Source organism: Chlamydotis macqueenii, chromosome 4, assembly GCF_036417535.1.
Source record: "Chlamydotis macqueenii isolate bChlMac1 chromosome 4, bChlMac1.mat, whole genome shotgun sequence".
Lineage (NCBI taxonomy): Eukaryota > Metazoa > Chordata > Aves > Otidiformes > Otididae > Chlamydotis > Chlamydotis macqueenii.
In genome coordinates, this window is record NC_141559.1 from 7,045,679 (window position 1) to 7,071,025 (window position 25,347).

The 25,347-nt window shown below is 41.0% G+C and overlaps 1 protein-coding gene across 6 annotated transcripts in view; it reads left to right on the top strand.

Moving 5' to 3' along the window:
- AFG2A (AAA ATPase AFG2A) overlaps nt 1-25,347 on the top strand; it is a 200,679-nt gene that overhangs the window by 22,327 nt on the left and 153,005 nt on the right. For 5 of the 6 annotated variants that reach the window (XR_015258386.1, XR_015258385.1, XM_086746254.1 and 2 more), the window contains exons 10-13: nt 3,279-3,433; nt 11,629-11,838; nt 22,356-22,409; nt 22,869-22,948. Coding sequence is in view for 3 of the 6 variants with exons in the window: in XM_086746254.1 (XP_086602380.1) it covers nt 3,279-3,433; nt 11,629-11,838; nt 22,356-22,409; nt 22,869-22,948 (499 nt within the window). In the remaining 3 variants the exon portion in view is untranslated. The remainder of the gene's footprint in view (nt 1-3,278; nt 3,434-11,628; nt 11,839-22,355; nt 22,410-22,868; nt 22,949-25,347) is intronic. The other variant, XR_015258387.1, reaches the window with a different exon arrangement.

Below are 25,347 nucleotides of genomic sequence, written 5' to 3' on the forward strand. Positions count from 1 at the left end.
GTCCTGGGGACCAGTCATCTGTCCCTTTACCAGAAATAGGTGTCCCACGCCTGTGCAAACAGTCCCCACCGACCGTACGGCAGGCCAACTGTGTCTGCATCCTTCCTCCCCTTCCTGCTGGGATAAAACACTGAAAACCTTGCCCACGTCTGAGCCAAAAGGCTGCTGATGCTCATTGCTCCTTGAGAATGGAGTAGCATCTGAAAAGGAGCGAGCAAAGCTGAAACAAATTGTAGAATCACAGAACAGTTAGAGTTGGAAGGGACCTTCACAGGTCATCTAGTCCAACCCCCCTGCAAGGAGCAGGGACATCCCCGACCAGATCAGGTTGCTCAGAGCTCCATCCAACCTGGCCTTGAATGTTTCCAAGGATGGGGCATCCACCACCTCTCTGGGCAACCTGTTCCAGTGTTCCACCATGCTCATTGTAAAAAATCTTTTCCTAATATCTAATCTAAATCTACTTCCCTCTATTTTGAAACCATTACCCCTCATCCTGTCAGAAGAGGCCCTATACTGTGCTCAGAGACAGCTCACAGCAATGTACTGTATTCAGACCAAAATGTTCCCGTGCTTGGGATACCCAAGGTTACGCTGAGATCCTCAGAAAAAATTGAGCTACTCTGCCTGCATCTTCAGTTGATCTGCGTTACAACTCCTGTAGCGATAAACCTGGCTTTGCTGTAGCGTTTTGCCTCCTCTGCCCTCTGCGTTGCTTCTAGCAGCACGTTTTGCAGCCTGCCCTGCGTTTCCCTACGTGAAATACATCTTTCAGTGTCTCGAAACAAGGATGTGTTTTTCTGCCCCCCGCAAGCCACTGGCTGAATCCTTCTCCGGTCAATAAGACTTCCCACTCCCCCCTCTGGTTTGGGGTCAGTCTGAAGTGCAGGAAAGAACGATTACGATAACAGGAGGAAACAGGAAGCATCATGCTTTCTTTTTCAATCTGTTTTTTATTGTTGGTTTAGTGTAAAACATTTTTTCAATTAAACGCTGACCTGTGCAGCGGTGTGCGCGTGCACGTGCTGAAATGAATTCAGGCTTTGTTTGGAAAACTGTGACCTCTCTGTTCCTGTTCTGGGTCAAGGCTGTTGCGTTTCAAACCCGCTGCTGAGGACTGGAATTCAGCTCGTGCTCCTCGTAGCGCTGGCAGCAACGTCCCTTAAGAGCGGGGTTTTCCTTGGGCGTTTGAATGTGCTGTTCTCTCTCAATTTTTAAAATAAACTGTGTTTTTAAGAATTCCCCATGTCGTGGAGAAAAGGTAACTGTGACATCATTAAAGTCTACCAAATGGGCACTGGGCTAAACCGGTACCTGATGGAGCAGATATGTACAGAAACAAGGAACAGAGAACTTCATCAGTTATTTGCTTTCTCTATGACTTAATTTCATACTATATCGTTTATTCTGTCATTTTTTTTTTCAAGTGAGAATGTGCCATGTGAATTAACTTCACCGAAAAGAAAATGTAGGGCTGAAGCCCAATACCTGCTCCCACCCCGCAAAGGGGTAGTAGCTGCAATGACACTGAAATAAGATGTCCAGTTTGTTATTTGCTTGGATGTAGATTTTAAATCTGGGGGTGTCAATCTCTGCTGTCTTGCTTAAGTTTTTTGTTGCCTTAAAATGAACTGTTTCAGAGGAAGGAAGAAGGAGGGGAAGAATAATAAGAAAATTGTCTGGATTGTTAAAATGAGTCAGTTATATTTTATACTTGTCCTCTGGTGACCGGATTTTCATTTTTCTCCTTGGCCTCATGGAATGTTTTTATTTATATTTCTTATTAGTTCTGGATGTTCTGTGCAAGGGGAAGCCTGAATTACAAACTTTTTTTTTTTTTTTCATTATTGTATTAAAAGCCTGGGTATTGAATGCAGGTGCTCAGACTCTGCTGTAATTGGCAATTTATGGAGAGACACCAGCTGTACTGCTTCACAGGGGAGATATTATATCTCTTCACACATTGTACATATTGTAGGAAATGCAGAATTCCTGTCATTGTCAGAAACTTCTGCGTGTCCGCATCTACCAGTGCCTCTCTAGAAAAAAAGACAATAATCCGCTGAAAGTTAAAACCACGTCTATTTTCAGAAACGCCTTGTCCCTTTTATTGTCCTTTCATGTAGCACTAATTGATGTTTCGTTTGGTTAAATATAGAAAAGATTTAACAAGTGTTTGTCTTTTTATGGTCATGCAAGGCAAACTGGTGTACTGGCTGCCTCATATTTTTTTTTCTTTTTTTTTTTTTTCTTTGTAATGCATGACAGGTTATATTACAGATCGGCATGTGCGTGTACAGGATTATACTCATCATGTAATAATATAGTAAATCACATATTTAGCAGTTTCAGTTCACAAAACAGGGTTGGAAGTAGAAGCAATGGATCTCCAAATTGTATTAGACCTCAAAAGGCGTAATTATACAGTGGGAAAACCAGGATGCTTCCGGGCATCTTACACAACGGAGTTGCTCTTTCTGGGGAGCGCCTGGGAGCTGCAGGTGGGACCGCTGGCTCCTGCTCAGGAGTATTGATATATTGATGTGAGAGTGGGTCGGACATGTGCCGCTTTTGAAGGGCTGAATTATGGTGGGAAGCTAGGAATTAGTGTGGAGAGTTATAGGTATTGTATGTGAGTGATTTGGCCAGGCAAAGGAGAAGGTAAGAGCTGTGCCCTCCTGTGTTTGACAAGTCTGATCACTGAAGGGAAAGGAGAGCCATTGAGTGTTGCAGGGAATGTTTGTTGCATATAAAGAGAAAAATATTGGTATCTGGCATCTTAATAGATAGCAAAATCGGGTTCCAATGAAATTAAAAGGAATCTCATCAGTTTGGTTTTAAGAGCAGCTTGGGAAACACACTCCTGATAATAGAGGAATGGACAAGGCTGCAGATGGGTTAAATCAGAATCAGCTCACTGTAAGACTTGCCTTAAATATTTGGTATCCCTCTTCCCTCTGTGGTTTAGAAATGTGTTCATCTGGATGCGTGGATGTTTGGAGCTTTTGCCCTGCTAGCTTCACCTCTGAGAACACAAGGGCAAGACTGTTGCTTTGTCTTTTGGTCTTTTGGAACAGATTTAGTTTGTATTCCGTCTGTGGTCATGAAATCCTCTTTGTTGTTCTCTCATCAGAAGTGTCCTGCATGTTCTTTGTCCTAGTTAAGGCCTGGCATCGTTTCCTTTCCAGCGCTGCTGTGTTGCTTGTGCGCTGTACGCTTTCTGTTTGTGAGGACCAGGAGGAAGTCTACACATTTCCACGCTGTTTTGTTTTTAATAGGTTTGTACGCCTTGCGGAGAGCGCTGGGGAAACGACGTAACCTGTTAGACAAGGAGGTGGCTGGGTCAGTGATGATTGCTTTCAATGACTTCCTGCAGGGGATGAATGATGTCAGGCCCAGCGCCATGAGGGAGGTGGCAGTTGATGTGCCAAAAGTAAGTTTTTTTTCGGTGTTGTTTTTGTTTTTTTGGTTTTTTTTTTTCTTTTTTTTTTCTTCAATACACTAACAACATTGTTAGAGCCACATTAAGAGTTGCGGTTAGGCTTGAAATGCCCTACCGAAAGAGACTAATTTTGTGAAGTGGAAGCCTCAAGTTGCCAGTAAATGTTGTGCATTTGTCTTTTTGTTTTGCATATTTGTTGATTTAATTATAATTTTGAAGACTCATTTGCAGAAGCTTAAGTTCTTCTGGCAGTGCGATGTTCATCTTTACCCCACTGGCTGCCGTCTCAGTTTCGCATCCTAGTAGTTCGGTAGCAAACACAACATAAATTGGGCTGAGGAACTGATCTAGTTTAAGAAGACTCTGATCTGGCTTAAGAAGATTCCGCAAAAGAAAATATTGTATTTAATCTTACTAAATCTTGACTCCGCGAGCCGCTGTGCTGGTGTTTCTCAGCAGCTCCCCAACCCCTAGAAGAAAACATTTATGTCTCATTGCATGAAGATGAGTCATCTGGGAGTTAGATGCACAACTGCAGACCCTTATTCCCAAACGATAGGAATGGGAAATAAAATCTGCGAACAGGATGCTGTGCACAGCCAGCTCGGATATCACACTTGGCTCGTTAAGAGTCCAGGCTGTGCAGTGAAGTGCTGGGTGGAAATGCCTCTGCTGACCCCAGGCAGCTTTTCCTGGAAATGGTGTAGTGGCGTCAATATCCGCAAGGGCTAATTAGTTCTGCTGAGACCCAGGGTTACGGATTCTCTCATTGCTTATTGCGCTACTGGCTCTTGGGCTCATGTCGTTATTGCTGTGCTGTGCCTTTTAGAAACACCAGCCCACTTGGAGCTAGATGGAGTGCTCCTCAATGGCACAGTAAAGACAGATAGAAGCAAGGTACTGCAGGAAATCTGTGCTGAATCTAGGTCAACCTACTGCTCAGGCTCCCGTTGTCCACTGAACCATCCTGCCAGTGGCTTCCTTGATTGTCACGTGGTTTTACTTGTTAAACACCAGCCGAGTCACTGGGATACTACTGAAATTACCTTCCCTTCAATAAAGGGAATACTAACAGCATAGTGCAGATTCCTTTTGTGCTGGCAGGACCTGCATTTTTACAAAATAATGCATACCCTGTGAAGATGTAGGGTAAATTTCAGGCCATTTGCTTGGTGCCCGGAGTGAGTTTAAAGTGGAATCTAAAGTCCTGGCTGCAACAGATTTTTGTCCTCCCACATCAACTACCAAAAGAGGTGCTAGCGTTCAGTTTAACCATTATTTTGGGCTGCAGAACTACTTGTCTACCAAAGTGAAGGCATCTGCGCGTGCTCCGAAGCAGTCTGAATATCTGGGAATACTGACACAGCAGTCTGTGAAGGTCACAGTAGTGTAAATCCAGCATTGTAACGGGCAAATTACTCCATTACCATTTGTATTTGAAGCGGGGAGGTGCTGTAAGTCAGCTCAAGTCCATGGGTTGGTTGAAGGCACTTGGTTACGCTGCAGCTGGGTGGCCGGGCTGGCAGCGCAGGGGAAGCAAGGAACAGGAATCCAAACTGCAGGCCCCTGGTTAGGGCTGCTTCGAGTGTGATGCGGCAGCGCTTGCAGATCTGAAACTCGTTCATGTACTTCAGATTTGATATAAGGAAAAAACTGTTTACAATGAGGGTGGTGGAACACTGGAACAGGTTGCCCAGAGAGGTGGTAGGTGCCCCATCCCTGGAAACGTTCAAGGCCAGGCTGGATGGGGCTCTGAGCAACCTGATCTGGTGGGAGATGTCCCTGCTCCTTGCAGGGGGGTTGGACTAGATGACCTTTGAAGGTCCCTTCCAACCCTAACTACTTTCTGATTGTATGATTCTACTGTAGCATAGTGTAGCTATTTAAAAAAATATGACTGCTGTGTGGTTTATAGACATGCATAAGCAAAAAGAAATTAGAAAAAAAAAATCTATTTATCATTGTTATTAAGCATAGGTTAGTGTAATTTGCTCTTTATTAGCAAATAAGTATGTCTTGTTCTCACGTGATTGTCAGTGTCCGAGCCAGGCACTTAGTGTTTAATGTACTGTTACCCAGAGAATTTACATGGTTGATTTGTTGTTTGGAACAGAGATTGCAGGGGAAAACATAATGCAGCTTCTAATTCCTTGGATACTTTTTTGAGAAGAGTATGCAATATTTTATGATGCATGCTTCTAATAATGATTTTTAGGCATGTCCTAATCTAACTTTATAGACTAATTTGTGCTTCTCTGATTGAAGCTGCGTATTTAACTGCACTGGCTGAAGCTGTGTGTTTGATTGTGCTAACGCTGGCAATTAATTGGATGCTGAAGTACTTGGTTTTAGTAGAAACAAAGTGTCTGAGAAGCCAAATGACTGCGACTACAGAGCCATTAATTAGCTGCGTCATCTTGTGTCACTGATGCTGTGTCCTAGAATGCTTTGCCGTTTAACGCTGTTACGCTTGAATGTCTGCTCCTGCGACACCTGTGGGGAAACCTTAAAATGACTTGCTTGCCACAGAACTGATACTAATAGTCCTAATTTCTGTAATAAGTTCTTCTGTACTAATTTACCTCTCTTTTCGGTACGGTGCTTTCAGTCCGTGGACGTGGGCCGCTTACCTGTTCAACACTTCACTGAGTTGGCTGTTGGCCGTGGTGTACTGTTGCTCGTTACTTATGTGCTCTGCGGTAACTGATGCCGACAGAAACTGCCTTACACCTTTTGTTGCATTCTTACCAACGTGTAGAAATTATAGCTGAGCGTACGGGAAACAAAAAAAAAGCATGAGCCAGATGGGAGTCCAGCTTTCTTCAAGAAACCTAAAAATGTTGTGTGATGTTTTTGTTTTTCCTGGCTAACGCGTCTTTGTGCATATTATTTTGTGAAGTCATCCTGTATTGATTAATCTCCAGATACTTTCTGTCTGCGAGGATTGGCTTTTCCCCTGCTCTCCTTGCCCCAGAAGCTGTCCGGCTAGACAGTTAATTGTGGGGGTCAATTTGTTAGAAGATCAGGGGTTACATTCCTTCATGTTTTGGAAGTTTGACCTTAACACTGTGTGTCATCTAAAAAATCCTTGATAAAAATACCTTCAAACACTAAATAAATTATCAGCTATGAGATTTTTTTTTTGCAAAGAGAAGACAGAAATCTGAGCTATCTTAATAATATCAGCTGGTTTGCTGTTTATTGCAGATATATTTTTCACCTGGCAGCCTGCTTGGTGTGGATGGAACTTTTGGGCTATGCAGTTAGTTACAAGTAAAACCATTTCTATATGTGCTGAATTAACGGAGACTTCACTGATTTTTAACCTTCTGTTTTTCAGACGATGGTGTGTTTTCATATTTCACTGCTTTGCAGTAGCTGTGTCTCAATGGAGCGAGAAGAGTTCAAAGTAACTTCTAAATAAAGCCACAAGTAAATAAGTTTTGTGGAAGTGCTCTTTCCCTTAGAGTCGTGACACCTTTGCCATTTATGGGCTGTTGTGTTTTTTGAAGCTGGTATCACCTCTGATGCCGAATGAAAATAATTCCTTGCTTTATTATGAGCTCCAGATTCTTTCGTCAGCACAGAGCTTGTTCTCTGAACTCTGCAGAGACTTTGGGTAGGCTGTAAAGAAAATCTAGTTTTCAAATCAGTCTTTGCTTTTTAGCTGCTCGGCTGTTTAGAAGGCCACTAGGCTGAATTGCTCCTTTGCAGTCTTTTGCCTTGTTTAAGACCTGTTTAAGACCTCTTCTTATGTGTAGACTTGGGGGAGTAGCCAGGCAACAAGGAGATACATTGGAAGTGACTTGTTTGGGTTGCCTCGAGCAAGACACTACTTGGTGTCTGAGGATATTTGATATCCTTTGTAGAATGCTTTGCAGTCTGCTTCTGAAAAGTGCTCTATGACAAAGTCGTTATTGGTGGTTTTGTTATTGAGATAAATTGAGCTTTTTTTTTTAAAAAAAATTGTTTTAAGTTTTTGTTCCAAGCATATTCAAAATTACTAGTGGGGAAAACAGCCAAAACGAAGTGAGTTTGGGCAGCAGGTAGAAAGCAAGGTTGTGTGCAGGAGGAACTGTTGGAAGCAGAGATGCCACCATGCACTTTTTCGTGTGTGTTTCTGCGTTCCTTCCACTTGTGTCCGGATTGCCGTGTGCGTCGGCTGTGGCCAAGGCAAATGCAAAATAACTTGCCCGCTCGGTTCCACATAGCATCTTGTTTTCTGTTTTTACAGAACCTTTCTTGAACTTTGCAATGTGTTACCACCTTTTTAGAAGACTGCTTGTTCCGCAGCAGGGATTTAGGAGAGTGAGGATGCACGTTATAAATCACAGAACTGAAGTATTACCTTCCTGCAGAGTTGCACTGTGGTTGCCATTCCTCCCTCTCCTGTGGGTCTTTCTGAATTTTTTCTAGCGTGCTATGGGTTTTGCTTGCCTGTTTTACTCCCTTTAGTGTAATCCAACACTCAGATTTGTATCTTTGCAGCCAGAAGGTTCTGGATGAGGCATCCTTTGCACGTCTGCTTTATTTCTTTAATGCTGCTGCTTAACAGCATCTGGGGAGTTGCTGCTCTGTGTTGTGTTCTGAGCTCTGTTGACCTGGGGAGAGCTAAAGATTACGGCAGGAATGAAACCTTGGTGTCTTACAGGCTGTAGCACAGCCCTGGCTTCGTATGTGTAAGCTCAGCCCCAAGGCTAGTCTTGAAAATCATTTCCACAGTGTCAGAATGTCACACTTCATTGCTTATGGTGCAAGGCTTTTCCTTCGGGTTCACGTGCAAGTAGAAGGGTAGCTAGCTGTCCTAACGCGTGCTCAAGAATTTGTGTTAATTGCAGTTGAGAAGTTGCTGAGGATTTGTGTGCAAAAACAATCCACCTAGTTCTTCCAGGCGTATATGAATCTACACAAATCCATCCTTCTGAATATTTTATTGTTGGTGGACTGGGATTCCCCCCCCCCCCTTATCTCTATCCCTTCGAAATGAGGAGGGGGAAAAAGAAGTTTTGTTTAGGCCTTGACCAGAACATGAAGGTAGTGTTTTATCAGCTATTCTTGCTTTTAATACCATTGCTGCTCGAATTCCACACCTTATATTATAGAAATTCTAAGTAAGTTAACTAAATTTTTGACTGATTAACTGTTTTCTTTTTGAACTTATAATGACAAGCTCACGTTTAGTGGCCCTGTTTGTACGTCCTGACCCAGTTGTTTCCCTTTCCTCCCCTTCCTGGTTTTTAATGTAGGCGATATCAGAATAATCCTCCAAATTACTGAAAATGACTTGCATGAAAGATGGCCCTGCTTCACCTTTCCTGTACAATTCTATCGCTGGTGTTGATGTTAAATGACATGTAATGGGTCTGAAAAATCACTTGGATAATGCCTCACGAGACTTGTGCGATAGTCTGAATATTTGCAGGAGGGTAAAAATGACATTCAGGTGTTTTCTCCCTTTTTTTTTTTTTTTTTTTTTTTTTTTTTTTTTTTTTTTTTTTGTACCACTACTGGATTTTGCCTTCTGCTGCTGAAAGTTATAGGGAGTTCCAGACGACTTCATTTGTTTCAAGAAATTCTTGTTCATGTTTGCCAAAATCTTTGTCAGGCTAGAAGAATATGATGGTAGGAGTGACTAGTCTGCACTTCACGAGATATGTGTAAGGGTTGATACTGAAAAATAAGAACAAGCTTGTGTTATATGTCGTCTTCTCTAAGAAAAAGGTTTTTTTTTTTAGAGTGCCAAGATTTAGTTCTGTGCCGTTTACAGAGCTGCTAGGTAGAATCAAGGGTTGTAGGAATAGGCAATATTTCATTTTTAAAATGAAATATAAAACACTGACATTGTTTTAGATCTGACTCAGAAACGCCAGCTTTTAGAATAAGAGAAGATTTGGATTAACGCTCTTGAGATTACGTTACTCAGCCATGAAATCTGAGTGAAAAGGAGCGGTTGGCATGGGTGGGACAGTGGCAGGATGCAAGTGAGGTACGTGACGCACGTCTTCCCTTTTTATAAACTTGTATGTTTGCTTCAGTGTAATTAAAAATCTACAGGTGGATTTCTGTCTTTTATTGTGAAAACTCAGGTGGGAAGGGAGGATTCATTTAAGCACTTAACTGAGGTGCCGAAATTGTACATCTTGCTCTATATTCTCTCTGAAGGAAAGAGAGAGAAACTGGGTGTGAGACCACCCATCTGACTTCTGAAAGAGTTTGTACCATAGGTGAATTGTTCTCTGAAGGTCTCTCTCCCTTGACTGTGTTGTGGAGTTTCTTCCTTTACTGTTTTTCTTGAATTCGTACAAACACTTTCATTTGAAGACTAGAGATCTGTGCACAGCCCGTTTTAATCTGTTTGCTACCAGTCCTTTAATCAATTTGTGCAGTGAGTCTTGCTTGTAGCATGAAGCAGAACTTCAGAAAGGAACGCTGGCAAGTTGCAGAAGCTGACTTCCAAGTTACCAGAAGTGGCATGCTGCTTTGGTAATGCCCCTGCTAAAATCCTTTCCTCCTCCTGCTACTGGGATACTCTGCTGTGTCTAATTCAGTCTTCACTTCTCTCTGACCTTTACTGAATTTGCTTTTCTTGTCTGGTTTTCTGTTTCTCCATAAGGGAATCCTGCCTGTGGCAAATCCCTCTGCCCTCAGATCCTTCTTAGTAGGGAGCAATACCTCTCCGTATGTCATACTTCCCTAGGCTTATAAAGTAATTATTTAAGAACCAGAAGCTGCTGGTCACTAAGAAAGAGTTTTGAGTTTTATTTCTAGAGCTCCTGTAATACATTCCTCGTCTGAGAGAGATGATGTTCTGCCTGCAGCAGATGGGCAGCTCTTCACCTGCCAGTTAGCCTTTAAACTCGGATTATTTCTGGGGGGTTGATGTGTATTGGTCTTTGATGTTTGCTCTGCACTGTTTTTGTGGTTTTCTTCTGTGTCAAAGACTGAGAGTCACGGAGAAGTTTTATTTGGTTTGCAGTTTGCTTGGACTTACACAAAGGTGCTTGCACCACTTCCAAATGCTCTTTTTCCTCCACTTCAGCAGTAGACCGAATTGCCTCTTTCAGGGACTTTCTGCTTTTAGTTTCCACTTTGTGTACTGGTATTGGGAAAATAGCAATAGGGACAAGCTGGGAGTGACACTGGTTTTCAAGTCAGGAGAAAGGCGATGCGTTGCCGCTTAGCGATACTCTGCTTGCCTTTCCAAGCCTAGCTGAATTTCCAGAGCTGTAGGGTGATTTGTGTCTAGTAAATTTTTGCAAGAGTGTTTTAAGGTAAAAGATCATTTGATATAGGTGAGTCTTGACATATTTAATATTTGAATTGGACAGGAATGGATGGTGACAGGACAAAGAACAGGCCAGGGGATGCGGGGAAAAGTCCCATGCTTGCTGACAGTGATGCAGGGGAGAGGTGTAGCAGGTTTGAGATCTGTCTGCTGGTTTGGGTAGGATGTATTAGTTCTGTCCCAATGTTTGCCTGACAGGCTTGTCTTGTGTCTTCAACAGAGCAAATTTAACTGCGGATGGATTTGAGTGTTGCTTTTTTTTCGTGTGTGTGTGTGTGGTTTTTGTTTTCTGTAGATAGTTGCCTGTTTGGAGGATCGTTTGTTTTTTAAGCTTCTAGTCAAATCTCCAGTGCTCAGGTCCTCAATGGGAGTGGTAGTGTTGGCAAGTGGAGGAACCCCCAAGACTTCTGACATCCAGTCCTGTTCAGCTCAGTGGGACTGTACAGCTGGGATCAGGGCCTTACTCTGCAGCTATAAATAAAAGCAGCTTGAGCTTATGCAGGCCTTCCCTTCAGGGAAGACATCAAAGTCATTGAAGAATTCCACATCAGCATCACGTTAAAAAACAAGAGAACTGAGTTGTGACTTTGCTAGTGATCACGAAAAGTGTTGCTGTCTGTATGATCGTGCTGTCGTTTTATTGTTATTTTTCTGTATTTTGTTCTTGACCTTTGAAGTAGATACAAAATATTTTACCTACATCCACCAGCATAAAGTGAGTCTAATCCCATTTACTTTGTGTGACTTTATTAATAATGACTTCTTGTTTAAAAAAGCTTTTTTGAAGAAGTGACTTGTTAAAAACAACTTCATAAAATAACCCACACGTGTTCTACAGAGCATTTCTTTTTTAATAGCCTTGCTCCTTTGTCTGAGTTCAGCCAAATGTTCTGCTTTGCAGGTATCTTGGTCAGACATAGGAGGACTAGAAGACGTCAAGCTGAAATTGCAGCAGGCGGTGGAGTGGCCTCTCAAACATCCTGACTCCTTCATCCGAATGGGGATTCAGCCTCCCAAAGGTGTGCTGCTTTACGGACCTCCTGGGTGCTCGAAAACTATGATAGCAAAAGCTCTGGCTCATGAAAGCGGCCTCAACTTCTTGGCAGTGAAGGTAGGCTATTTAGTCTTGTATTTTCTTAACTCCTGCATAACTATTGATAGTTTACCAATTTCCAGTGCTAGAATCCAGTGGCTCTTATTGTTTCTGATCATTTTATGTGCTACAGCAAGTACCTCGTAAGTATCAAGTAAGGTTTGTGCTTTCTTATATGCTTTTAAAAAATGTATTGTTTATTTTATCACAGCACAGAAATTATGTGTTGAATGGGTGGGTAAACTGTGTAGTGACATCTTAATTATTGTCATTATTTAAAGTCCTTGTAAAAATGGAAACAATGACATTCTTAAAGCAATATAAATGAAATACAACTCTGGATAGTGGATAGCTCTTTTTACTGTAATAATCATGGACTTGCTTGGAAATATTATAATCTCATCTTTTACATTCCTATTAATTTCTCAGGAAAGTCACTTTAGCTTACTGTTCATGTTTCATTGGAGATTTGCCCTATTTACCTTTTTTTTTTTCAAGGGAAATAGTTCTACTTCATCAGATTTTAGAAAGTGTGCAAAGCTAGTTATATCTGGAGTACTCTTGGATAAGTGGGATATTCTTTCAGTATTAAGAAACACTTTAAGTATAGAAAAAAAACTTTGGATTTAATTGCCTGTGAATCAGTGTAATTGATTACTGTGGCTTGTATGGAAAATGCGCAAATGGAAGTTATTTAATAATAATGCTGAGCTTCAATGCATAGGAAGGAAAAAAAAAAACAGAGTGATTCCACATGGAGTAGTCTTGCAGCTGTGTCAGAATGTTAATGAAGTGCAAGAAAAAACATTTCTTTAAGTATTTTAAAAGTATCATCTCTTCAGCAGTAAGATCACGTCCTCTTGTCTGTTGACCATCTCTTTGCCCACAAAGCCTTCAGTGTCGTTAGTTTCTATGCGGCTTCCTCCTCTGCCTGTCCTTTCAGACGTTCTGTAGCTGTAGCTCTGGATCCCGTCCTCTCTGGGAGGAGAGGTGGTTGCACTGGCCCTGAAGCCAGCAGCCATTCATTGCCTGTGCTTCCTGGTATTGCAGACAGGCCTCTGGGTCACGGTCACATCAACAAGAGCAGCCTTGGAAGCCTCAGCCCTTAAGAAACACTACCTTCACTGCCTCCTCCGTAAAGACAAAGTAGTTCTTTGTACTCCAGGGTTACTGGTAAACAAGGTAACCCTTTCCTCCTGCGCTGCTTAAAAGGAAACATTCCTTTTTGTCTCGCCCAAAGCACTGATGCCTGAGAGGGTGGGGGAAAAGTTAGCTATTTAAAAAAAAAAAAAAAAAACCAGCTAAAAATGAACATTGTCACTATCCTGCATCAATCAGTCGTAGCTACATCAGACATTGCTACTGATGCGGTTAATTATCCAAAAGTAAAAGGTGGTTCATGCTGAATAGGAGGTATCTCAAGGTGCACTGATGTGAAATGCTTTTGTACAGTAATGCAGCGTTTCTTCACGGTGGAGTTTTGACGGTGCAAACCCGTCTGTCATTGACAGGCTGCAGCAGAACTGGCTGGCTTGAGGGAAACTGCCTTTTATTCCCTGTTGGTTTAAATCCCTTGGCCTGGAACTGGTCAAATATTCAATGTACAGATGTTTCAAGAAGCACATCTCTGGAGCGTGTCCAGCCTTGGATGTGTTGACTCCAGGGAGGGAACATAGCCCACTGTCACTAACTTCACATTTGCTTCCTGGACAGAAAAGGCGACATCCATCATGTACTAAATGTGTTAAACATCATTGTAGCGCTTCTTAAAGCACAACAGGCATGAATTAATTTCCACTGTATGCATTCCTGCAATAAATCCAAAGTAGATGAATATGTAGGTTGTTTTTGTTTGTTTTTTTTTTTTTCCTTTTCTTGCTTGTAATCCTATTAATTTTCCCATTCTCTGTTATGTCTCAATTATCTGTCCCTGGAACTGATATCAGGCTTTTTGAAATGGAAGTGTGTTTCTTGATAATTTACTTCTCAGACTTGCATTTTCCTTCCAGTCTCTCCTGCCCCAAATAAGTAATTTTGATGAAAAGCATCTGCCTGTAGGATATGTGTAATATTTCAGGATGGCTCAGGTCCTTGGTTCCGTCTCAAGAACGGACTGCAGACAAGAGGCATAGCCCTGGCTGTGGGAGCCTGCTGCTGGATGCCTTCTCTCTCCCCTGTTTCCGAAACCTGAGAGGAAACAGAGTACGTTACATGCAGTGCTTACTTGGTCCGGTGATTTTTTTTGGAAAGGGGGACCTATTACGTCTCCACGCTACACGGAAGATAAATGGGCACAGTAAGTCCAACTCTCTCAAGCAGTGCTGAACGTACTCTACTTGTCTTAAGTTGGCAGCGCTGCTCGGGAGTAACAGGTATCACCCTGCCCAAGCCTGGCTCCGGGACGGCTTTGCACTCTTTGTCCAGATGTGTCTGTGCAGTTTGGACAGCTGACTCTGTTAAATGAGATATTTTAGCTGGGTTATAAGTAATCCCTTAAAATGTGACATTTCCATGTGTCCTGGGCATGGCTGGTTGTCACAATGAGGCATGGTCAAAACGATGCAGCTTCCAGCCCGCATCTGACTTCTCTCTAATAAGGTTTGGAAGATGGGCAATGTCTACATGTAATTTTTAGGCAGAGAAGCCGAAGAAAAGAACGTAATAACAGATGTTTGACGTTGCATCCTGTTCTCTCCTGAAATGTATTGTGGAGTTTGAATGGTTAGTGTTACAATGAATGTGGCCCTTTTGTAAACATGCACTTTGATATTTGGCCAAAACTTTTTATAGCTGTATTTTCACCAAGATTGGTGACCTTTTGCCTTTCCAGAGGAAAGCAGTTGGTTGGTTGGTTTGTTTTACAAAGCAATCTTGCATGTAATTCCTAAGGGGAATTGCTTATTTTTATTCTTTCAGTTGACTTGCTTTGTCTCTCATACAATATATCTGCTAAATTTGCTGGGGAGGAGGTTGTCGGCTCTTTTCCAGGGGATGGCCCTTCCTGCTCCGTCCCACCACACCATTTTCTAAATCACTTGCAGCACTGAGGCTTTTCAGGGTTTTAGTGGTCATCTTGATTATTCCCCCTCCCAAAGAAAAAGACAACTGAATTGCTCTCAACTTCTTGGAGAGATTTCAGTGTTTTGTGGTCATGAATACAAATGAGTATAAGACTGTGAAGGAAAGAATTAGGAAAATTTTTTCTTTCTTGAGGATTGAACATCAATCTTGACTTGTCAATAGCTTTTGATCTGGTTTAATTTTTATTTCAGTCAGCCTTCTTTGCACTTTTGTACTACTTCACACTCCTTTTGTGCTTGCCCCAAAGCTCATTTTCTGCTGACCTGTATTTGTATGCATTTCTTTTACTGATAGGAAAAGAAAATTGTATGCAGATATTGAACCTATCAATAGGATGGGGGATATAATTTTCATATCCTGCCAGGCTGATGACACCTCTCTGTTATATACAACTGCCTCTGTGACATTTTTGCTTTAGGTGTCATCTAGCTTTCTGAAATTGAACAGGAAGAAAATGAAACCCTTTGTCACTGTGTTATTTCTGTGGGCTTTTTTTTGCTCTTGACTCTTTACGTGATGGGTTTCTCTCTACTGTTTTGACAGTTCCTGCACTTAGGGTCAGCTTTGACTGTCTGCTTTTTTGAGATATACGTTGACTAGGCCACTAAGATTTTCTGGTGACGATGTAAGAATATTTTTGGAGGAAAATTCCATATCTCGCTGTATGGGATAGATAATTACATTTTCTGTTGCTTTTTTTGGGAAGCAACCTGCAGAGAATCTCCATGGACTTTTTTCTCTCTTAGCGTTGTGGTATCTAGATAACTGACTTTACTACCAAATACAAAAAACATTTTTTGTGTGTGTGTGTGTGTGTGTTTTTAACCTATTTCAAGATGAACACAGAATTTCGCTCTTAACATTGTCAGGCTGAGAGGAGCTATCGTGCCACCCTCGCAGGTAAACCCCATCACCCAGTTACAGTGCATTCCTTAGCTGGCAGTCCAGTAAGGGCTGTGAAGACTGGAAAAATCCTTTTGCCCCTTGAGTTTCCTGGATGCCCAGGATGCTCCATACTGGAGGGGATGTATGTTATTGGTGGTATCCTGCATTACATTACCTTTTTCTTACTCAAACTGCTAAAGCCAGAAGGAAACTTTCTGCTCATTTTAGGCGGCTTCTGCTCAAAGTTATGTCAACAGGGGACTTTGAATCCTGTTTTCTGTCCAACAAGCAGATTACCTGAGTTTACAAAATAAATAACGAGAAGAGTTATGTAACTTCTATATGCTTGTAGTGGTTTTGGAAACATCATTTTTCCTCTTGCTGCTTAGTGCTTTTTAATATTTGTCCGTTTAAAATCAAAACTAAGGCAAAAACTCACTCAGTGACAAAAAACAGCTTAAATTTTCAGAAAATTTAGATTTCCAATAGTTAAACCTCTTGGAATTTAGCTAAGTGGGACGCACTAATTGCTGTAAACACAATGAAGCAATATTTAAAAACACAAGCCCAAGCCCACCCATGGCAGTAAGTAGTGTTTAAGGATGTTAACACTGAGCACACCAGTGGTGCAGAGGATGTGTACTCTGCTGCTCCAAAACACTGTTTGCGTTGGTTAGGAGCTCAAACTACAGCGGGGAAGAAAAAAAAAAGGTTAGAAAATGTTCCTGACATTTTATTTGCTGTTACTTAAGAGCTTGGGCTGATGGAATATTTTCTTTTTTTTGATTAGCAGTAATTACAAAAATATACACTGTTCTCAGAGCTCTGACTTCACCTTGGCTTGATTTTTAGCTTCCTGTATCACCCTGCCGATGCTTTTGTACCACTCCCCGTGCCCGACATGTGCTTAAGCTTAGTTTGTCATCTGGGTCAATTACGTCAAAATATTTTCCAGTTGAAGTTTCCTCTGCTTTTTCCCTTCAGCTCTCGGCTGTGGCAGCTCAACCGGATTAATGAGGCTTGGAAAGGCCAACTGCTTTGTGAAGAGCTGTCGCTGAATTTTGGAGAGATAGTTTAGCCTTTGGATGGGGACTTCAGTGAGCAGAAGCATGAAATAAGAGAGCTTGGTGCCTGTAACTTGCTAAGCAGAACATTTAAGATGAAAAATGAAGCAGCGTTGTGGTTTTATGAGAAACTCTGGCAAACATTTGGTAAAATTTCCCAAAAGATGCATAGTAACACCTTTACGGTAACTTGTTAGTTAATTATCAGATAGTGACTAATTGTATTTGAAAAATTTGCTTAATGTTTTTTGCAATGGATAACAATTAGAGATACTTTAATGAACTCCTTTAATCCTGAAGTGATCTGAATGCTTTACCAAACTAAAAATAAAATAAGGTACTCATCCGTTCTTACCAAAAGCTTCCCAAAAGTGAACGTGCAGGCGGAAAATGATTCTAAGATAATCCCCTGTCTCTATTTCCTTGTCCCTTCTCATTTACTTTGCAATATTAATTTTTATTAGCACTTAGTTTCTCTCTCTTCAAGTTACAGAGGGTTTGTCAGCAAACGCCTGTGTTGTGTAAAGAAGCCTCAGAAGATTGTCATTAATAGGCTCACTATTAAAGTTTGCTAGTCCAGGCAAAAGGCAAAAAAAGTGAATTCTGAGGCATACGAATGAGGGAAAATTGAGATTATATTTGCCTTTGCTGTTTGGTTACACTACTTTTAGCAACTTCACTGCAAGGATTTGAGAATGAGAATTTTTTGCCAGCCTGCTCCCTTAGATACCTTGGAGCCCACAAGCACCTGTTGAAGTGTTTAATTTTATTGAGTTTTTAAAACACCAGACAGGTGTCAGCAAGTTTTTAAGGTCCTCGGGAATGCAGGGCAGAGGGAAGATGAAAACGGGGCACGGCGCTCAGCCTGGAGTTTACATCTGCTGAGAAGCCGGGAGTACTGCAGATCAAATTGTTGAACAGCATTGCAGGAGAAGTCATGGGCTTTATTCTTAACAAGCAAATAGAATACGTTTTCTGAGCAAATATTTTTCTATGTAGCGTAACCAATTACCAAATCACACATGTCCAACCTTTGCATTAGAAGTCGCCTCACTGTTAAAATAAAGGAAGTGTCACTGTTTATCTTGTTAACTTTCTTTCCTGCCGCTGACCTGAGTCGCGTGTTGCTTTGGTTTGACAGTGGTAGGGATGGGATAGCGTTTTGCTGTTGAGATTACAGGGTCAAAAGATGAACCTACTAATTTCTGAGTTTCTTCCAAAGCAGTTAATGTTGTTACAGTAGATCATCTCACCTGCTTTGTCATGGAACTAGAAAGAATTAAAAGAAAAAAAAAAAGGAAAGAAAAAGGAAGCCAAAATGCTGGTTTTAACTCCATGGAAGATGTACTGGTAGGGATGGGATGAAGCTTTGCTCCTCGGAGCTGGCTGTTTACGCTCCTCCTGCAGTCTAAAGAAAAATTAGCACGTCAGTGAGGTGCATTGCATCTGCAGTGTAGAGGTAGGTCTGTCCAAACTGGTTAGTGTGAGTATCTAACTCGGATGCAGATATCTGAGTATGGGCATGAACGTTGCCCTAGTTACACATTCTGAAGAGCTGAAAACTAATTTTGGCATCCCCCATCCTTTTTATGTTTTTATTTTTTGTTTTGAGATTCATAGTGCAGAGCCCAGTTTCTAGATATTTAATTTGAAATTAAGTATTAATTATTACTGATAGTTTAATGTCTGGTCATTTCCACTTTGAACATGGCAAAGAAGAAATTGTGCATTATATATTGTAGAGTAATAATCTGTAGGATGTGATATAAATTGTCTACTTGATTGGATTTTTAAAAATTATGAATCATACTTTATGGCTGAAATACTTTATTGTGTCTATGTTAGAGCCCAGAGCCTGCATGTGAGGTTATGGCAGTATTTTTGAAGAGAATAGACAGAGCTGTATGCTGGAGAAATCCGGAGCTGTATCCCTCTAGCTCAACAAGCGTAAGTGCAGAACTTACCTGATTGTCAAAACAGTAAAAAATTATTTATAGAGGGAAGCCACCGACTAAATTTCCTATCGGTTGAACATAGCTACTCAATTTTTCTGGTGAAAAAAAATCTGCAAGTGGTTTTAAGCACAGCTTAGAAAAATTACTGATACTTTTAAACTTCAGGGATGCCAGATGTTCCTCTTGCAGTTTAAAAACACTTTGACAACTTCTGGCATAACCATGCGTACATAAGCTTATCTTATGTTGCAGTCTGTATACAGGGGTTTTATCTTTTGTGCTGTTAACCTTTCAAGAGCTTATTCTGATAATATTTTAAATGTAAGGAGTTCTCTTTTTTTTTTTCCCTTGCTTTTTTATTTAAAAAAAAAAAATCAACAGAGGAGAAAAATCCACACCCAGTCTAGACCGTAAACAAGCGGAAGTTTTCATGATACAGGAGGAAAGTATCTTGTAAACAGTGGGATAGTCTTTAAACAGAGCATACGTGGAAACTATCTCTGCTTTGAGGCTGAATAAACAAAACTCAGCAGTGTCCAGTGGGCCTGAACTGGCAGATTTTGTACTCTTAGTCAGGATTGTAGCTCACAGATGCTTAACCATGCTTATGTGCGTGGTTAAGCTACAGCTACCTCTGCCCATTTCCTGCTCCAAGTCTTTTGCTGGTTTTGGAGTCACTGTGCAAATGGCCAGAAGGAACAGGTTTCTTTTCTTTACATCCCTTCATATGGAAGATGGCTTGTTGCAGAAGAGAAGAGAGCTATGCATCATTAAACTGGACCATTTGTTACTAGCACCTCTTGGTCAGTACATCAACAGCTGTAAACAGCTTTTAAAGGAATCGTTATGCTCACCTCTGGGCCAGAAATGACATTTCAACAAATGTCATCTTGGTGACTAAGTCAAACTCATATAATTTGATTTTTAAAGCATTAGAAAAACATTGGGGGCGGGGGGGAATCCCTGTCCTCCTGGTATTTTTTGAGTGGCCTCCAACTTCAAAGCAAACTTGCTAAAAAGCGAAGATGAGCTTTGTGAAAACGAGAAGCTGTGTCAGCTGTCAGCAGGTGACGTTGTGGTGGCCTGTAGATGGCCTGTCATGCAGATCTATCTTTTGGAAGAACCCGTATCAATCTCGGCTGAAGGAGAGCCCATTTGCAGGCAGGGTAAGGCAGAGGTGTTCAGCTCAGGTGGGACCAGAGCTAACCCAATTCAGTTTCTACATCCAGCTTCTTTGAACATTTCTGGTCTTTGTGTTGTGGTTTTAAGGGTTTGGATGAGATGAAATTTATACCAATTCTTCCCCTCCTATGTTTGCTTTCTCTTCCTTTGCAGTCTTTTCCTTTATTGCCATGTATAATAAGAGTTCCAAGCTGCTTGCAATAAAAAACCATGGTTCTGAGTGGTGGCTTTGGTATCACTCATGAGTGGTGAGCTAGGAGACCTTCAAATCAATTTTCATGAAAATTCTCCAAATCCTCCATGAAGAGGCACAAGTCATTCACCTGTGGTCTTTCACCTGCAGTTGCTGCTTAATGAAGAGAAGAATAGAGAAAAGCTTAGTGCCAAAGCTTACAGCAAAACCATGCATTCAAAATAATTCTCTTTGGAAACATTTTAAACAGTATTTATTGCTTTGATGTTGCCTCGATCGTATTTTAATGTTTAATTAAAAATAAAACTCCAAGCATCTGAAATTATATTGTATGAAATTATATTGTACCTTAAAGCTCAAAGAGAGTAGTTTTGGTTTTAAGTTGTTTTTTGTTGGGTTTTGTTTTTTTTTTGGCTGAGACAAAAGAAAAGAAAATGTCAGGCTATTTTCTGTTGTGTCATACTAGAGGAGGATGCTATTGGCACTGAGGTGTTTGTTGGTTTCCATGAGAATACCGATGTGAATGAAGATTACTTATGAGAATAAGGGCATGAAAGAGGAGGTCCACAGACTACAAGAAAAAGTTAGTACAACGGATCTTTAATTATGGGTAGAACTTGCAGAGGTTTCTCAGTGTATCAGCTCAACTTCACAGAAAGAGAAGACTGTGCTCTCATTCCTTCAGGATTTGTCAGGCTCGTGCTATCGGATTCCTCATCTGCACTGGGTGTGATGATTGTCAGGGACTGGAGCAGCTGGGTGCTGTTTCTTGGAGCTGCCAGCCTGTTCTGCGCAGACTGCTGCACGCCCCACAGATTTGGTGTCCACAGTGAATAGCAGCAAAAGGCTTTCTCTCTCTTACTTTGTTTTTTCTTTTTCTCTTTCTTTCCTGTGTTCTTCATCAATTATGTTCCACACAAGCATCCAACAGATTCAAAGTTTGAAGTTGTGAAAGCCTGCAGGTGACACCTTAACTTCAGCTGCTTCAGCAGTCGCTTTCAGGGTGGATGTTGATGAAAGGAAGCAATGCTAATTGTATCGTTTATATTTCCAGTGGGCAAGGCACGTGGTGCTCTTCTTCCAGTCCTTCTACAATTGCTTTTACCTGTGTGGTATACCTGGTCTGCTTACTGCTGTGTCTCACCTGGCCCTTTAGGTGATGGGCAACTCTTTGAAAATAAAGAAAAAAAAAAATGATGATTTACTGATATCGGATAACTTGTGCTTTTATTTTTAGAATATATATTCTTCCTCATACCTATGGGCAGGTACTTTTCAATGGTGCTAGTGTCAAAATAAAATTGGTTATGGCTGCAGTAATGTAAGCCAGGCTAAAGTCAATGGGTTGTTACCGCTCCCGTGAGAATCTTAGTTAAGCATCCTACCCTACAGGATAGAGCAGAACAGAAAATGCTCTGCGAATTCTCCGTTGTTTTGCTTTTGATAATTGTAAGCACTTGTTCAAGACTTGAACATTGACCCTGTGGTCTCGGCTCTGTTCCTGGTGGACAGGGCTGTGAGTATAAACAGGCCTGGCAGCAGCTGGCACCAGTGATGGTGCTTGGCACTCTCGGCGGAGAGGAGCGGGAGCACGAACGAGCAGAGACGCTGAACAGCTTTCTGGCTGGGGATGGAGCGCCTCGTGGATGGGTTTCAGGTATGCTGCTGTGGCAGCCGCTTCTTTCCGGCCCTGCAAACTGTCAAGTTGGAAGAAGTGCTCTTCAGCGTTGGTTTAAGTCACTGTTTCGGTGCTGGGCTGGACAGGATGCATGTTGAGAGCGCAAGTAAATGCTTTTATGTAATTCGTCTTTATTTTTTGGCTGATTTGCAACCCCCTTGTTGCTGCTGTTGAGCCAACAACTTTTGAGAACCATAAAGTGTTTATTTTTTTGGTTAATTCCGTTTCTCGTGAAAAGTGCTAGGAGAGTATTATGATGAAAGGACCAAACCGCATGCATAGGTACATGTGTGCACTGTGCTGCAGCAAATGGAGGAAAACTTGGTACAGGTAGAAGGTAAGTCTGAAAATGCACAAATAAGACTTGCAAGTGACAAATTATCAAAATTCCTTGTAACAGAGCATCAGTAATGTAGCACTGGCAGATTGTCTCAGTAATTTTGTATGTAAATGTAATGTGCTTTTTAAACTTTTTTTTTTTTTTTAATATTTTGCAGGGACCTGAGCTGATGAATAAATACGTTGGTGAGTCTGAAAGAGCAGTGAGAGAGGTGAGAAAGGATGAGCTGACATAATATTATATGTTAAGCTTTCTTGATATTCAAATTCTTCTCTGCTTATAAAGTGATCCTTAAACTTTCAAAAAAACCTCCTTCTGCTTTAGGCTTAAAAAAGAAAATTAAAAAAAACCAGAAGGGATATTTTGTGTTAACTTCCTGCTGCATCGGCCTAGTGATGCATGTCAAATTTCCAGTAGCAGCTTTTAATATAAGCCTGCATCACACAGTATCACAAATAACTTTTTAAAACTCTGTTTTAAAAAAAAAAAAGATGACAAGATTTATGCCTGTTCTATGATGCTCTGTATCTTTTGAAGAGTGCAGGGAATTTGGAGTTTACAGTTGCTCAGCTGCTTTTTTTTTTTTTTTTTTTTTTTTTTTTTTTTACAGTTGCATTCAGTAAAAATTTTCCATCCCTTAAAACTGAGTGTTCCACTGTTGTTTTTCTAGATCTTTAGGAAAGCCAGAGCGGTGTCTCCTTCAATTCTTTTCTTTGATGAAATAGATGCCTTGGCAGTTGAAAGGGGAAAGTAAGTAATCCTGCTACAAAAATCACAGGTGTTATTTTCTGATAAATTATTCTTACGTTGTGCACCCACAAGTGTATTACCTTTCTAGAATTATTTTATTAAATATATTCATGCCACATGTAGAAGGATAGCATTTGTGACTTCTACTCAAGCGTATTTAACTTGGCATAGACAGGTAAGCTGGTGGAGTTGCTCCTTTCTCATCTCATTACCAGGAGTGACTCCGTTGGTTCTCATGCCCTTTGGCTCTTTTCTGTGGTTTTAGCTTGCATTTATTTCCAGTAAATAACTCCTTTCTTTTCCCAGGGTTGTAGCACTGGCCTCATATAGTGTCTCCATCAAGCAAACAATATGATCACAGGCTGTATAGCACCAGAATTTCTAAGGAGACTACTCACATGCCTAAATTTATACTTACATTTAAACATTTTGCCAGACAGGGGAAAACATCATGAAAAAGCTTGGGAACACTTAGGTCCTTTCATGTGTGACGTTAAAAAGGGATTATTGTGCAGGTAGCTGACAAAGGTTTGTTTTTTAATATACTGCTTTGTGATGATTCCGAGAGATGTTTGGCTCCTGTCTGGAGGAGGATTATAGCAGGTTTTAGCTGCTACTCTAGCATTTAAGATTTGACAGGCTTTGTAAGTGGTCTGCCTTGGGGGATGCCTTCTTATAAAATACTACTACTTGTTGTGAGCAAGTACTTTTTTTTCTGGTTTGTTTTGCATGAAAAACCATCAAATATGTGCATGTAGAAAGTATTTGTCCGGTTTAAAGGCGCATCACAACTTCATTTTTCTGGAAAAGAAGCTACGTCGGCATCCATACAGATCCCTTGTATTGCAAAAGGGCCACTTGTATCAGCAGGAAAAGAGAAAAGGTGTCGTTCTGACATTTCAGTGACACAGATAAATTGTTTATGTTATAGGAGGTGGCATCACATGCAGCATAGAGCTGCCCTCTGAAACTGCTAAGAAATGAACGTATCTTCTATTGAAAATGCAAAACCTGACAGAAGATGTCTTCGTCAGCATCTTTCTCATATGCAATGTGTGCAACTGAAACTTGTCAGCTTCCTAGAAATGCTAGCTACCCTGTGGTTTGCAATGTAACACCTGCTGCTTATAACAATAGAGAAGTAGCAAAAATGTGTGCTGGAATCGAGCCAATGGAGGGGGGGGAATATATTCCCCCCCCCGCCCCCCCCGCCGCTGCAATTCTTAATTATGTTTGGCTTTCAAAAACACCACTTCATCAAGATTAAACCTTTTGGAAGAATAAGCCATAGTACATTTTAATCAGCCTTTTCACACAGTGCCCTAGAGGTGTTGAGTTTGTTTGTTTGTTTTATTCTTTTAGGGAGTAAACAACCCAATTTCGCCTTAACCTGGAACTGTCTGTGGGGGGTAGCAGGCCTGGCACAGCTTGCTGAAGAATGTGGTATGACCTGCTGCAGTCATGTTGTGCTGGAGACATCTGGTTTTGGAGCTTTAAAAAGAACAGGGTGGGACACACAAATATTTCATTGTCAAATCTGAACCAGATGGGAGGTAAAATATGTAGCAGAGTTCTCATAAAATTCATCTGAAATTAAATGGTGTAGGAAACCAGACAAGGCACTTATTAGAAATGGCCCTTTTTTTTTTTTTTCACAAGCTGGCTTTGCACAGTAGGAATTTGCAAATGCATTAGAGATGCTAACGATTTGTGGCCTCTGGAGATCCATTTCCTGTACTATTACAAACCATGCTGATGTTTTCAAGGAAACACCTGTTTATATTGTCTCCCTGTTCGCTCTGTAGGTTGAATTGGTTTTCTCTGCCTTGGCAGTGAAAAACACTCTGTGATACGGCTTTGTAAAAGTTTTTCCTCTAGGTTTAAATCCTTGTTAGGATTCTGTGGGCTTTGTGCAGAATTTCCTGCGTCCCAAATCTCCCGGGTAGGTAATCTCTGCTGATCCTAACAGGATGTGTCCAGAGATACAGAGAAGTCTAAACTGTTGTGAGAGTGGTTTTCTCCATAGTTCAGAGCTGAAATACAGATGTGAAATAACACTGAGTAATTGCTTAATGCTTTTGCTCTTCAAAGCACTTGGCCAAGTATTCATTAACCCGTTACAACTTATTTAGATTTGACTAAAGCTTGTGGCTTTAAACCACAAATGTTTTGCTCCCAACCTTCTGTAGAAATCACTAAACAATCCTCTGCATTTGTGGGTTTTTATTAGTTACAAGAAGTAATACTTTGAAGCCAGCAAAAATTATATTCATTGACATTGTTCAGTGTCAAAATATATTATTTCTGAAAAGATGGTTTCTTATCCAACCTGCTCTAGATGTTTCATATGTTTTATCTATATGAAATAAGCTCTTGCGTTTTTCTTCTTGTCTGTCCAC